The following is a 14,997-nucleotide window of genomic DNA, read 5'->3' as shown; positions in this document are numbered from 1 at the left end:
TACAGCACAAACAATATGGTTAGAGCCATCCGGGGAGGGGTGGCAGGGTAAACATATTCGGCCTATGTTTCCCTGAATTCTGTCTTTGGGTAGAGGTATATTTCTCAAATAGTCTGGTCTCCGAATAGAATCACTCAAAAAATACCTACTTTTTACTAAGTAACATACTACTTCCTGACCACAGCTGATTCTTCAGTTTGTCAGACTCAGATGGACTTGCAGAAAATAAGATAAAACCTAGAGTCCTGATTTGGAGCTGTAATTCTTCCTCTACTAACTGAGTCTAGAAGGAGTATAAAGTCCTTTCCAGCATTTGTGTGACTTGCATGACATGACAGAGGGATAACACAACTGTTTCAACTTTTTAGGGTCGTCTGCTCAATCTGAGCTGCTCCACAGTTCCCACCTTTGTTCTGTCCATCACAGCTACAACACAGGTATGTGACAAAAGGCCGGCTTAGCCTGCACTAAGATGAGTGGAACTGGGCGTAGATCAGAGTTCCAATGAGAGTGTGCCCTCCTGTGTTCTTATCAACCTGTTTTCTTCAGGTTACAAGTTGTCAAGATTTCGGCTTTCTCAAGTGTAGAAAATAATCATTAGTCAGGCAGAGTCAGTGTTTGTGTCCCTTTGGTTGGCTGTTTTAATTTAGAATATAGTGTTTCAGCTCAATTGTATTTAGTGTCTTCTTTTATTAGGAACTAAACAAAAGCACCAGTAAATCCTCCCATGTTGTGTGCTGGTGTTTATTACAGTCCAAGTCCTGTGTGCTGTCACTGTGGTAGATCACTTAAATATTTACCCCAAGACCCTGTTAAATCTAATTCTTTTGTTTTTGTTTTTTAATGTCCCTAAGAAGTGTTTTTGTGTTTTTTGACCCTCTTTTCCCTTCTTAGGCTTTGGCACTGATAGAACTCTATAATGCACCTGAGGGGCGATACAAACAAGATGTATACTTGCTTCCTAAGAAAATGGGTGAGTGAAAACAGTAAAAACCTATATTGATTCCCCAGACTTTTGCATGGTTTGGTAAAATGAATATCATGAAAAGCATTAGATTTAGAGTCAGGATTCTAATCCCTATTCTAGCACTTAGTGGTTTTTGGACCTCGAGACAAGTTCTAATCTCCATGAGCCTCAGCTTCTTTATCAGTAAAGTGAGAATAATACTAAATATATTGCAAAATTTTAGTAAGAATTACAGCTAATGAGTAAAGGTGCTTTAGCACAATGGTTTAGGGTAGATGCTCTTATCCTGAGTAGCTTTATGAAGTTTAGTAAACTTACTACCACTGATTACAGCCTGGGACCAAAATGAGAGAAACAAACAAATATAGTTTTTATTGTCCATCTTCTATGAGATATACAAAAAATCTGTCATTCCAGGGGTCAACTGTGTTGTGTTCACGTGACATAATGCATCATCTTTAGTTCTTTACCTTTCTGAATATGGTGCCAACCTCCCCTCTCATTGGTCAGCCCAAACCCCTGTCCTCTTAAAGCTAAAAAACTTCTTGCTGTTGTCCCCTTCAACAGCTTACCTCAGCTTACCTTTGGGTGTTGGCTTTTGGTTTTTAATTCATATTCATAAAGGCAAAAGCCCAGGAAGCTTATCTATGGAAAACTAATACATTTGTGCCGGCTGCCTTAGAAATCCATGATCCTAAGATTTGAGGCCTTTATGGATCTTATCGTAAGTAAATGTTGATGACTTAACTCTTTTGACCTTACTGGTGTCCCCTTTGATTCATAATTTGACTATGATCCAGCTAAGGAAGTTGCTGCAGGAAAGTGAGAATAGTACATGGTATGTTGGCCATTGAGGTGAAACCCAAAAGCTTTGCCAGAGAAGAATGGGGAGGAACAAGTCGGCCCATTTTGTCCCGCTGGCAAATGGCTTTCTAAGTGCACTCTGGATGTACTGAGAGAAATACCTTAAAGGCAACTTTGAGGGGTTTTTTAAAATTAAGCAAATATTCCGAGTTAGATTCTTTCGAAGTTATTCCAAGCCTTGTCCTCTCTCTCAAAGACGCTTCAGATGAAAATAGGGGGAAGCTATGCCCTGAGAGGCATATTTGTAATGGAGTCTGCCCCCCTGCCGCTTTGTTCTTCCTAGATGAGTACGTTGCCAGCTTGCACCTGCCATCATTTGATGCCCACCTGACAGAGCTGACAGATGACCAAGCAAAATATCTGGGACTCAACAAAAACGGGCCATTCAAACCCAATTATTACAGGTAACTTGGGAGAAAGTAAATGAAAAGCTCTTCTCCCCAATATTAAGCCATGCAGCTTAGCCAGCTATTTTAAATAGTGTTATAGCTAATTTTGAAGAGTACAGGAACTCTGCCCCGCACTAACAAGGCAAACGGAGAAATTGTGTATCTAGTAGTAGATGTAAAGAAGTCAGCATTTCCTAAGATTTTGGAGCCTGAGCCTCACCCCCAGAGACTCTAATAGAGTTAGTCTAGAATGGGGCCCCGGCTTATTTTGTAAAACTTCTTCAGATTATTCTAATGTATTGTCAGGGTTGAAGACCACTGATGTATAGTGTTAGAGAGCAGGAGATACAGCTAGAGGTGGCATTGCTGGAAATCCTTTGGAAGCGCAGGGAGGAACAATCCCTGGGGAATTACTGCAGGCATCCCTGGCCTGGGCAGGGGAAGGACCCTGGAGAGTGTTCTCTGTTTTGGATTCTTTTCTTGGAACGCTCATGTGGAAGACACAAATACTAAACGGTCAATCTCTTTCTTTACAGATACTAATGGACCGTATTACCAAGGACCAGTCCACGTGAACCACACAACTCTAAAAGAAATATTTTTTAAGAAAACTTTTATTTTCTTCTTAATCCTTTCCTCTTGATTTTTTTTCCTATAATTTCTTTCTTGTTTTTTCATCTCATTATCCAAGTTCTGCAGACCACACAGGAACTTGCTTCATGGCTCTTTAGATGAAACTGAGATTCAAGGTTTCTCACCCTAGTCACTAAAGAAGGATTTTACTCTCCCAGCCCAGAAAGGTGATTCTTTCTTTACCATTTCTGGGGACTTTATAGTCTTAATTGGGTACCTTATTAACAGGAAATGCTAAGGTACCTTCTATGTGGAACAATCTGCAATGTCTAAATTGCCTTAAAAGAGCCCATTTCTTAGCTGCTGAAATCATTGCTCTTTCACTTCTTCAGAGGAGCAGGGATGGTACCTACCAGGCAGGTAGGTTATATATAGGTGGTGCATGTTAATTTCCCCTAGATGTTCCAAGCCCTGTTTCCTGTGTAAAGGTGGTATGTTTGGTTCAGAGATGTGTACTAGTGAGTGTCGCTTGTTAAGATCTGGTAGGCCCACTTGGATTTAGTACAGCCCTTCCTCCACTCCCACCAGACCCTCTCATTTTCCAGGTTTTTATCCAGACTGTACTCTATTAAGTTGAATTTTGTCCCCTAGCATTTATTTCTGGGTTTTTCTGTTTGTTTTTGTTTTGTTTGTTTTTTTTTGGTTTTTGTTTTTTTATTTTGTTTTTTTAAGTAAGAAAAATGTTTAGTCTTAATACTGAGGAGCTGCTTGAGTGGTTGTTATCAGTTTATCTTTTGAACCTTTGGAGCTAAAAGTGCAGAGTTGAGTCTAGAGAAATGCAGATCTCAAACTCTGATAATCCCTCTGTTTCTAGCCCATAGTTTATAGCATCAGTGAACTGGGGCCATAACAGTAAATTTTATCAGCTCTGCCCCATCAGCTTGTGCTGAAAGCAAATTTCTTGAGCCATTACTCAGTATACAGCACTGAGCTCTGTCTTTAGGATTTATCCTTTAAGAGCAAGTTTCTAATCAGCTGTGCTTCTGCAATTTAAAATACTTAAAGGGAGGTAGATGTGGATGGGAGGAGGAATGATAAATTGGGTCAGGCTGAGGGAAATTAGCTCTGTATAACTTGTCTGGGGCTTTAGTTTTACAGAAGCAGTACCACTTTTGATTGACGCATGTCACAGAAAGTTTATGAACTGAGACCTTAAAGGGCAGTTTGCGCATAGAGAAAATAATCGGTGTGTCCTGGCTCACACTCTGAAAGAATCCTCAGAGATAAGAGAGATGTATTCCCATGCCATGCACCCTGCTTACCGGCATTTCTGCATGGTCAGGTGAGCTTTGTGCTCATGAGCTTTAAGCGTATAATTATCCAGGATTCTAAATTCTCAACTTGTTCTAGCTGGTGATCCTTCAAAGTTGGGTCAGGCAGTAGTGCTAGGTACTAGAAAATTTCATTTCCCTATTGCCATTGATCAGAGAAGACGGACATTAAAAATAGAAATTTAAGAAGGAAAGCTTTCACTCTGTGACTTCCTAGCAGGGGTCAGTGATCTTGCCAAAACATTTTTCCCTCTCCTGTTTCTCCGTAACCAGCCCATTCCCACTCCTTGCCAGTGTGACCATGCTTTCTTCTCTGTAGATGCTAATGGTTCAAGCCCTTTTTCCCAAGGCGTTTAACCAGCCAATCAGAACAGCACATCCTTTAGGGGAGGTAACCTGGCCAACAGTGGTATCCATCGTGTGAGTTCTGCTGGAGGGAAGGGGCCCAGGTCCTGCTGCCCTGTGGCCTGCCCCCTGCTCCCATATCTATTACTGTGTCCATAGGAATACTAGATAAGGGCTCCGTCTCTGTCAAGCCATGTAACAAAGGACACTGTGGGAAAATGTCTGGCATCAGAGGGAGCGTGTAGAGAGCAACTTGGGAGGAACAAGTTTATTTTGTATGATTTTTAATGAATGCAATATTAATCCTTGCAGATGAGCAATAATCATTAAAGTCAATTAAAATGATAAGACCTTATTGGAATCCTGTGTCATTCCTGGTTGAACAGCAAAACTTTCGTTAAAACCTGTTTTCTAAGAAGGGACAAGTCAGGGGTCAGTTAGCAGTATCTAAGAGAGATTTGTTTAGGACCTAATATGTAGAAGAACAGGCTGGATGCAGAGTTCTTCAGTAATATCTTAAAATTTTGTATGCCTGCTCTGTGCTGAGCATTGGGCCAGGACACTTTCACTCTGACTTCCTTCCAGGAGCAGACTTGCTACCTAAAATTCAGGGCTCCTCACTTACACAGTCCCCTTATAAGACCCTGTACCTAATTCTTTTCCTTAAAAAATGTCTCCAAAGTTATGTAAGCTTCAGCCTCCCCATACCTGTATCCATCTCTGAAGTTGCCTCCATGTGTTCCGATTTAACAATGTATCTGTTAATATTGTTCAGAAGTAATACCTTTTCTATTTTGTTAAATTGGTCCCAAACAATGTTGGTGTTTTCAGTGCAATTCTGTGAGGTTTTATCCATGCACATAAATGCAAATTTAAGACAAACTTCACATTGCCTAATCAGAGATTTAACCTTTTTTTTTAACTGTTTCCTGAATCTGATAACTTTATAGTTATAAAAAGTTAATCTATTATGATGGGGAAATATCTTGAAGTTAAATATTTGAATATAAAGAATTTAAATGAACTGTTTACCCTACAGTTTTATAAATTTTTCAAGGTGTTTTTTATTGCCTACCATGTGCTAGGATCTGTTTTAGGTATTTGGGATACATCAGCGAAAACCAAGATCTCTTCCTTTGTGGAATTTACGTAAAACCTCAACAAGACTCAGCCTTCCCCTTCCCCTTTTTCCTTTACCCACAATTCCACCATTAGATGGGGGCAGGCATCCACATGGGTTCCCAGCCTGGTGTGTGTGGGTAGGAGCTGGGGGTGTGGCCTAGTGCTGGAAGTCACCCTACACTTGGGATGGGGAGGGCATCCACGCAGGGGAGGGATGGCAATGGTGGATTGGGTAGGAACAGGGAACTTGATTAAATAAGCAGAAATATTAAGGATAACGGAAGCCAGCTTTCTCATTTTTAGAGGAGGTGTTACACATCAGAAGGGAAAAAACTAGAATAAACTCTGGTATTGGGTTTGAATATAGGGGGTATTGGGTTTTGGTGTGAACTCATGAATTTCAACATAAAGAAATATAGGGGAGCACTGTCCACTAAGTGAGCCGTGGAGCAGCAGTTCCCCTCTTCCTCCAGTGCAGTGCATATACACCTAGCATCCAGATTCAGGCACTACATTCTCCACTTAAAGGAGCCAGGAGTCTTTGGAGAAATGGCGGATTCCATGGCCGGGCAGGAAAAGTACAAGATGAGCAAGAAAGCAAGGAAGTACTCAAAAAAATAATCGCATGTCAAAAGGACACAGACCCAGCCTTAAGGGACTTACCGGGCAAATCTGGAACAATCTGAGCATCCAAATAATGGCTTATAAATCACTGAATAAAAGAGAAAACTATGAGTCTATACTGATATGAATGAATGAATAGTTTAATGAAGCATGGGATATGTAAGTAATTTCAAAGTACCTCTCCATAAAATATTTTTTAAGTACAATGGGAAAAAGAGGAGTTTTGAAATGGAGAAGCCTGGCAGAGTTCACCTTAAGTGAACAAAATGGGAGAAATCTAAGTCTTCCACCACTTGATAGGATGCATTGAGAAGAACACAGCATCCCTTCTGTGATATTTCTGCCAAAGATGCAAAACCTGAATGTAATCATGAGGAAGTATAAGGTAAATCCAAATTGAAAATTGTTATTTTACAAAATAACAGGCCTATGATCTTCAAAAGTGCCAAGGCTACCAAGGTCAAAGAATAACCAAAGAACTGAAGACACATACATTAACTGAACGAACTGAAGTGGATCATTTCGCTATCGAGAACGTTATTAGAACAGTTGCTGAAACGAGTCTGAGGACTATGTGGTAGTAACATCAGTGTTAATTTCCTGATGAAGTATTAGGGGGCGATGGGTCATCAGCTCAGCGACTCTCAGATGGGTCAGGAGAAGATTATCTGTAATGTACTAACGTTTTTGTAAGTTTGATTATTGCAAAGATTTAAAAAAAAATTTTTTAATGATAGTTCCAAAACAAACAAAAAAATCAGACTTTGGCTTTATCGATTTAGAAAATTTTTTAAATCTGCTCCATTTAGGAACATCTTAGACCAGATAGTAATAGTAAAGGTCTTAAGCCTTCTGGGTTAGTAAAGGAAAAGAAAGCAACAGAAAAACAATATTTTACACGCCTGCACAAAACAAAGTATTTCATTTGACAAGCTCAGTGAAAGTAATACGTAGACCTGGATGGTTCAACAGGAAGGTGGGGATAAGGGGTGCGGCCTCACTCCAAAGTGCTCCCTGAACAGAATCTTACCTGCCAAATAACTTCTGAATGTGGGAAATTCCAGAGAAGTCTGAATTTTAAAAGCATGTACAATAAGAATTGACATCACTGCTTAACTGGTTGTGAAACCCTGAGTTAGGGCAGGCATCAGCAAACTATAGCCCTCCCATTGTTACCAAGTCCAAGCTCTACTCGCCACATGACAGGCCAGTAAATCGAGAGACAAGGTGTTAAGGCAAGGAATAGAGACTTTATTTGGAAATCCAGCAGACCGAGAAGATGGCAGACTAGGGTCCCCAAAAAACCATCTTATCGGGGTCTCAATGCCAGTTTCTTTTGTAGAACAGAGGGGGAGGAGGTGAGGAAGTAAAAAGACCATTTATCTTGCAAAATAGGAGGGGATGGGGACTTCCTGGTGATCCAGTGGTAAAGAATCCGACTTACAATGCAAGGGACTCAGGTTCGATCCCTGCTCAGGGAACTAAGATCCCACATGCTGCAGGGCAACTAAGCCTGTGCGCCACAACTACTGAGCTCACGTGCCTCAACTAGAGAGCCTGTGTGCCACAAACTATAGAGCCCACACACTCTGGAGCCTGTGTGCCACAACTAGAGAGAAGCCCACGTGCCGCAACAAAGAGTCTGCATGCCGCAACTAAGACCTGACACAGCCAAAAATAAATAAATCTTTTTTAAAAAAAACAAAAAAAATAGGCGGGGATGTGTTAATTTCTTTTCTGCAGCCATTCACAGGTGGGCAGGGTCAATGTCTCTCTGTGAGCTGAACAAAAGCCTTTTAGTTTAACAGCCAGAGGGGCAGGGTTCCCTGTGGCAGGCTATTATGTATGCTTACAGCTATAGACTGTAATTTGATTACAATATCAAAAGCAACAAAAAGCAAAGCTTAAAGTAAAAGAAACAGATCCAACATGGAGTCAGAATTGGCTCTTCCCTGTTACACCATGAGCCAAATCTGGCCCACTGCCCGTGTTTGCACATCTCACAAGCTAAGAATAGTTTTTACATTTTAAAATGGTTTTTAAAAATCATGACTAATATTTGTGACTTGTGAAAATTACATGAAATTTAAATTTCAGTGTCCATAAATGAAGTTTTGTACACAAGCCACCCTGATTCATTTATGTAATGTCTATGACTGCTTGCATTCCACAGTGGCAGAGTTGAGTAGGTGCAACCAAATGGCCCACAAAGTCCAAACTGGCCCTTAACAGAAAAAGTTTGCTGACCCCAGGCATAAAGGTTGTGTTAGGTATAAAGGGAAAGGTGTCCAAAGGCATTTGATTTGCATTCTATTAGGTAAGAAAAGAAAGTCTCAGAGAAGAAAGTGAGAATGAAAGCATTGGAAAGTAAAAATTATCAAAGAGTATTCTAGTCTAAGTAGCACATGCTAAATCCACCTGCATCCTGGCTAGGAGTAGGAGTCACTCTGGGATTAGGAAACCTCAGCAAACTGATAAAGCAATTTTAAAATATTTTAAAATGTATGATTCCAATTTAGAGTCTAATCAATTTAGACTTAGTAATCAATTTTAAGGTACAATCAATTTTTTGTATATATACTGTATTGGAAGCTCTACACTATTGGAACTTTTAATAATGGCATTTTGTTTATTTTATTTGTTTTATTCTGTTTTTGTTTGTTCTCCACTGCAACCACCAGATGGCGAGTTTTCTCACAATGGTTGTCACACAGGGTCTCTGGCCAACAAAGGATAATAAAATATAGGTTCACACTCCCTTCTCTGAAACTCCTGTGTTTTGAAATTGAGAATATTTCAGATTTTTAGGAAATACACAAATATACAATTTATGATGTTACACCTATTCTGGGGCTGTGGAGCAGCATTCCATAATCAAACATGTTGATATTTCTTAAGTTTATTAATACAGAATAAGGGATAAATACAGACTAACAATAGCCTCCTGTCAGATCAGGTTTTGCTGCGAAGTTAATTTGTGCCAAACGTCAGGGGAAGACTTTTTGATTTTTAGTATTCTTTTAATTTTGGAGTTGTAGATAAAGGTTTGTAGCTCTAGAATAACACAGTGTTTGCTGTGTAAGTGGCTTCATTTTAAATGCTTTATGCAATTAGCATACTTGAGATCACCTCACAATAACCCCATGGGATAGGTACCACCTTTATCACCATTTTATGGATAGGGAAATTGAGACAGTGAAGTGAAGTAACTTGCCCAAGAGTATACAACTCCTAAATTGGTGGAGCTGAAATTAACGCAGGCAGTCTGGCTCCAGGGTTCATGCTTGACTCTAGGTACTACCAATTCTAGGAAACAGCCCCAAACCAGGATTCTAGTATCAGAGTCATATGCTGGGCTGGTTAAAAATAGAGATTCCTAGATCCTGTCTCAGACCTACTGAAACAAACTCTCAGGGCTATAAGGAAGTCAAATATCTCTCCAGAGTCACAGGGCAATTGATAGGTAGAGCTAGGATTTGACCCTGGTCTTTCTGGCTTCCTGTGGCCCTTCTCTGGAGTCACCGTGGGACTCCCCAAGGGTACTTTCAGGCAGTAATCCCCTGGTAATCATATCTTCAGCAGAAGAAACTTAACATGGGCATGAAGACCCAAACTGCAGGTGCCATGACTTCCCTAATACTTCCTGAATGCAAGCCCCAAACACCTAAGGAACCTGCTGCATCCTAGTGCACCAGCCTCTGCTTCTCGAAGCTAGAGCCAAATTGGGGCAGAGTTACCTACTCTTGGAGCCCCAAAGATTCACTGATGAGCAGTTGGGCCCTTGTGCTCTGGTTGTTTTTAAATCACGAAAGTTACCACACATTTCATTACTGATTCCTCTATTTCAGCGCTTAAACGCCAAACAAAATGCCCTTCTCTTCAATGATTCTCTTGCCTTTGTATTTCTATCTGGGCAAATTACTTCCCAAGGGCCATTTAGAAGTGTTTTTTAGTCAGTAGAAGTGTAATTCGGAGCTGAAGGTCAACTGAGCGAAGCCTTCTCTGAGATGCACTAGCTCTCACTGCTTGCTTTTACGCAAATTTGTCAACAGAGGTGATTGGTTTGTGTAAACTTGTTTTCAAGGAAAGACTAATTTATCTCAAGTCTAATGGTAAGATATGAGAAGGAGAAACTCTCACACAATGGGGAGCAAACCAGCACTTGCAGCTTTTTCCTATCTGTGCTATGGGTTTCCTAATGTCCAGCAAACAAGCTCTTTGCTCTTTTCTAATTTTCCTCTCACAATCAAATGAAACAGGGACTTCCCTGCTGGTCCAGTAGCTAAGACTCCGCGCTCCCAATGCAGGACGTCTGGGTTTGATCCCTGGTCAGGGAACTAGATCCCACATGCCGCAAGTAGGAGTTCACATGCTGCAACTAAAGATTCCACATGCCACAACTAAAAGATCCCACATGCTGCAACTAAGACCTGGCACAGCCAAATAAATAAATAAATTTTAAAAATTAAAAATAATAAAAGCACCTTTAAAAATCAGATGAAAATATCACTAGATAATATGAAAATGAAGATGCTGCAACCCCTACCATTTCTTCCCAGAAATATTTATAATATTTATATTCAACTGATTTTTTAATTGAAGTCTTCCTTTTTCATTGTGGAAAAATACACATAACAAAGTTTACCATCTTAACCATTTTTAAGTGCACAGTTCAGTGGTATATATATTCACATTGTTGTGGAACCATCACCACCATTCATACCCATAACTCTTCATCTCGTGAAACTGAAACTCTGTACCTATTAGACAATAACTCCCCATTCCCGCCTCTCCCCAGCCCCTGGAAACCACCATTATACTTCTGTCTCTAAGAATTCGACTTCTCTAAGTACCTCATATAAGTGTAATAATACTGTTTGCCTTTTTGTGATTGGCTTATTTCACTTATAATGTCTTCAAGGTTCATCCATGTAGTAACATGTATCAGAATTTCCTTCCTTTTTAAAAAAAATTTATCTTATTTATTTATTTTTGGCTGTATTGGGTCTTCGCTGTTGCGCGCGGGCTTTCTCTAGTTGCGGCTAGCGGTGGCTTCTCTTGTTGCAGAACACAGGCTCTGGTGCGCGGGCTTCCGTAGTTGTGGCACACAGGCTCAGTAGTTGTGGCTCACGGACTCTGGAGCACAAGCTCAGTAGTTGTGGCACACAGGCTTAGTTGCTCCACGGCATGTGGGATCTTCCCGGACCAGGGCTCAAACCCATGTCCCCTGCATTGGCAGGCGGATTCTCAACCACTGCACCACCAGAGAAGCCCAGAATTTCCTTCCTTTTTAAGACTGAATACTATCCCACTGTATGTATGTACCAGATTTCGCTCATGCATACACCACAATTTACCTTCCAAGTTTTCCCCTGGAAGTTGTAAGCGTTCAACAGACTCCAGAGTTCCAAAAGAATTACATCAGACTATTCTGCCAGTGCAAATGTTGTCTAGGTGGGGAGCCAGATTCCTGGGGCTTCCTACTCCACTGTATCTTCCCAGAATCCTCTCCCACAATTCCTACCATTTTACCACTTAAATATCATTTGAATATGTTCCACCATCTCCCCACTTCCCAACTCAAGCCTCCAGAGAAGACCACAGCCTTGACCAATAGCTTGACTGTAACTTCAGAAGAGGCCTTGACAAATACTCTCCACTTAACCAAACTCTAGTCAGGCTCTCTGACCCTTCTTCTTGTCTAGGCCTTGGCCTTGGCCCCCATCCTTGCTGGGCCTGCATAGCCCAGTTGTAGCAAGAATCCTGCTAAGTCACTTTAGCAAGAATCCCCTTACCCTTGATATCTCAACATATTCCTCATCCCCTACCCATGATATCTGATCATCCTGGCCTGCATTCAGCAAGAATCCTATTAAGTCAGCTTAGCAAGAATCCCCCTACCCTTGATGTTTCCTCTTAAGAAATTTTTCATCCACTGACCCCGTCATTCCGCTTGTTGGCTACAAATTTCCAGCTGTCTTTGTCGTATTTGGAGTTGAGCCCAATCTTTCTCACCTATTGCGATAGCATTGACACCTATCACAATTGTCCTGGATAAAGTCTTCCTTACCATTTTAACAAGTGTCAGAATAATTTTTTCTTTAACAGCCTTGAGCTAGAGGCACCCAGCTAAGCCATCCCCAGATTCTTGACCCATAGAAACTATGAGATAATAAATGTTTGGGTTTTTTTTTTTTTTAAAAAGTTCCAAGTGTTTTTATCTTTTTATTATTTATTGATTTATTTATTGGCTGCATTGGGTCTTCATTGCTGCGTGTGGGCTTTCTCTAGTTGTAGAGAGCAGGGGCTATTCTTCATTGTGGTGCGTGGGCTTCTCAGAGCTCAGTCTCAGTAGTTGTGGCGCGTGGGCTTTGTTGCTCCACGACATGTGGAATCCTCCGGGACCAGGGCCCAAACCCGTGTCCCCTGCATTGGCAGGCAGGTTCTTAACCGCTGCGCCACCAGGGAAGTCCTAATAAATGATTGTTTTTTTTAATCCTCTAAGTATTAGGGTAATTTGCTCCACAAACTAGAAACAAATGCATGATGTATCCTGGATACTATGATGCACTGCTCAAATTCCCCATCCAGGCCTTTCTACTGCCAGGAAAGCTGGATGCTTGTAGCTCGCAGCTAAGTCCTTCTCCAGTTATTGCCCTTGGTAAAGAAAGCTACCATGTATAAAGATAGGCATGCCCCTTCCCTAGGGACAGTCTACCATCCATGGTTCTGTCCGTGCAGGTATATAAAGGCCTGGCCCCTTAGCCTCCAGTGCGGGACAACTCTGAGGGATCATCTCAGTTCTAGAGTGCCCTGAAGGACACACTGAGACCTCTGTTGCAGCTGTGTCACAGTTCAACTTCTCCCTCTGCCCAATCCTGTTTCTTTCACCTCCTGGTAGGTGTTATTACCAGGAGCACAGGGACGGTCTCCAAAACATCTCCGAACTGCATATCTCTGACTGAGAGCCTGCTTTCTGGGGACCCTGACCCAAGACACTATGTGACCTGGAGCAAATACTTTAACTCTATGTGCCTTGGTTTCTTCATCTCCAAATGGGAGAAATACCAGTGTCCATCCTATAGGGTTGTTGTAAGGTTTCAATGAGTTTAAGTCCTTGGCATGGTTCCTGCCATACAGTAAGCACACATAAATATGTGTGCATGCTATCATTATTACTATCTCTACAAAGAAATTCCAGGCTTCTCCTTCCCGCGCCCCTGCTGTCACCCTCAGAAAACCAGCAGGTGCAAAGGTTGTGAGGTAGTAGCAAGCTTGGCATGTTAGGGAGATAGGATGGAGGGCATGAGGCTAAAGGAGAAGAGTGGTAGGAGATGAGGTCAGAGAAGAAGGCAGATCCCTGTTGGCCCCATGTGGGCCTTGCATGTTAGGATAAAGAGTTAGGATTTAAATCTAAGTGAGGTGGGAAACCATGGCAGATTGAGAGCAAGTGAGTGACACGAGTTGGTCCGTGGCTCTAAAAGCTCTGGCTTCAGGGATAATCAGTTATAGGGCAGCAGGAGGGTAAGTGAGGAAGGCTAGCGTGAGAATCATCACAAATAGGGAGCTCCAGGATATGTTTTGGTAGGAGAGTCACGAGTGGACTAGATGTGAGAGGTGAAGAAGAGAGGAATTAAGGATGTCTCCTTGGGGACTTCCCTGGTGGTGCAGTGGATAAGAATCTGCCTGCCAATGCAGGGGACACGGGTTCGATCCCTGGTTCGGGAAGATGCCACATGCAGCAGAGCAACTAAGCCCATGTGCCACAACTACTGAGCCTGCGTGCCACAACTACTGAGCCCGTGTGCCACAACTACTGAGCCCGTGTGCCACAACTACTGAAGCCCACTTGCCTAGAGCCCATGCTCGGCAATAAAAGAAGTCACCGCCCACAACCACAACGTTGTGAGAAGCCCACGCACTGTGATGAAGAGTAGCCCCTCCTGGCCGCAGCTAGAGAAAGCCTGCGTGCAACAACGAAGGCCCAACATAGCCAAAAATTAATTAATTAATTTTTTAAAAAAAGATGTCTCCTTGGTTTTGGCTTGAGGAAAAAATGGGTGGTTAGTAATACCATTGATTTAGATAAGGAAAAGCAGGAGAACAGCAGGCTTGGGGCAAGAAAGGGAGAATCCAGAGTTCTGTTTGTAACATGTTAAGTTTGAAATGCTAATGGACATCCAAGTGAGATGTCAAATCAGCCCTTTGATGTATGTTTGGATCCTCTTCTGACCAAACCATACTGTATGTAAGAGGCTAGGAGATTATAAATTAATCTGACCTGAGACAGAGTTAGGCTAACTGATTCCTTTGGAAGACAGGATTAATATTATTTGCCTTATTTATTAATTTACTAACTAAAATATTATTAATCTTGTCCTCTTCTCATAGCCATTAATGAAGAGAACTCCACGTGGCACTGCAACTGGAGGTTAAGACCTGGCCTGTAGATGCTCCAGGAGTCATGACTTTAACATTGAGCACTTCAGTGACTAGCAATATCTTGGCCAGAGCTAAGATGGAGATTGCCAGAAATAGGCTCACTTTGCCTCCCATCATGCATTTAGGAGTGGATGGATGTGAAGCATCTTGCCCAGTACCTGACCCCCTATAGACACACAGTATATGCCAGTTTCCTTCTACAGAGCCCAGCTGGAAAAACTACCATGTTTTTGTTTTGTTTTTTCCTCCAAACTTGTAATGCATTTATTTATGAATTAGATACATATAATTTTATGTACTCCATATAACATAAATAAAATTAGGATCTGAAACAATAAGA

The 14,997-nt window shown here is 41.6% G+C and overlaps 1 protein-coding gene across 2 annotated transcripts in view; it reads left to right on the top strand.

Moving 5' to 3' along the window:
• AHCYL1 (adenosylhomocysteinase like 1) overlaps positions 1-5,474 on the top strand; it is a gene marked incomplete at its 3' end in the record, with an annotated part of 41,480 nt that extends 36,006 nt beyond the window's left edge. The window contains exons 14-17 of one of the 2 annotated variants that reach the window (XM_082834588.1): positions 369-437; positions 895-973; positions 2,115-2,235; positions 2,757-5,474. In XM_082834588.1, the coding sequence (XP_082690714.1) occupies positions 369-437; positions 895-973; positions 2,115-2,235; positions 2,757-2,763 (276 nt within the window). Of the gene's footprint in view, positions 1-368; positions 438-894; positions 974-2,114; positions 2,240-2,756 lie in introns of those variants that run through there. The other variant, XM_082834589.1, reaches the window with a different exon arrangement.
• Between the last annotated feature and the right edge of the window lie 9,523 nt (positions 5,475-14,997).

The sequence above is a fragment of the Leucopleurus acutus genome (assembly GCF_964270905.1).
Source record: "Leucopleurus acutus genome assembly, chromosome: 2".
Taxonomy (NCBI): Eukaryota; Metazoa; Chordata; class Mammalia; order Artiodactyla; family Delphinidae; genus Leucopleurus; species Leucopleurus acutus.
This window is presented reverse-complemented; position numbering and strand designations above follow the sequence as displayed.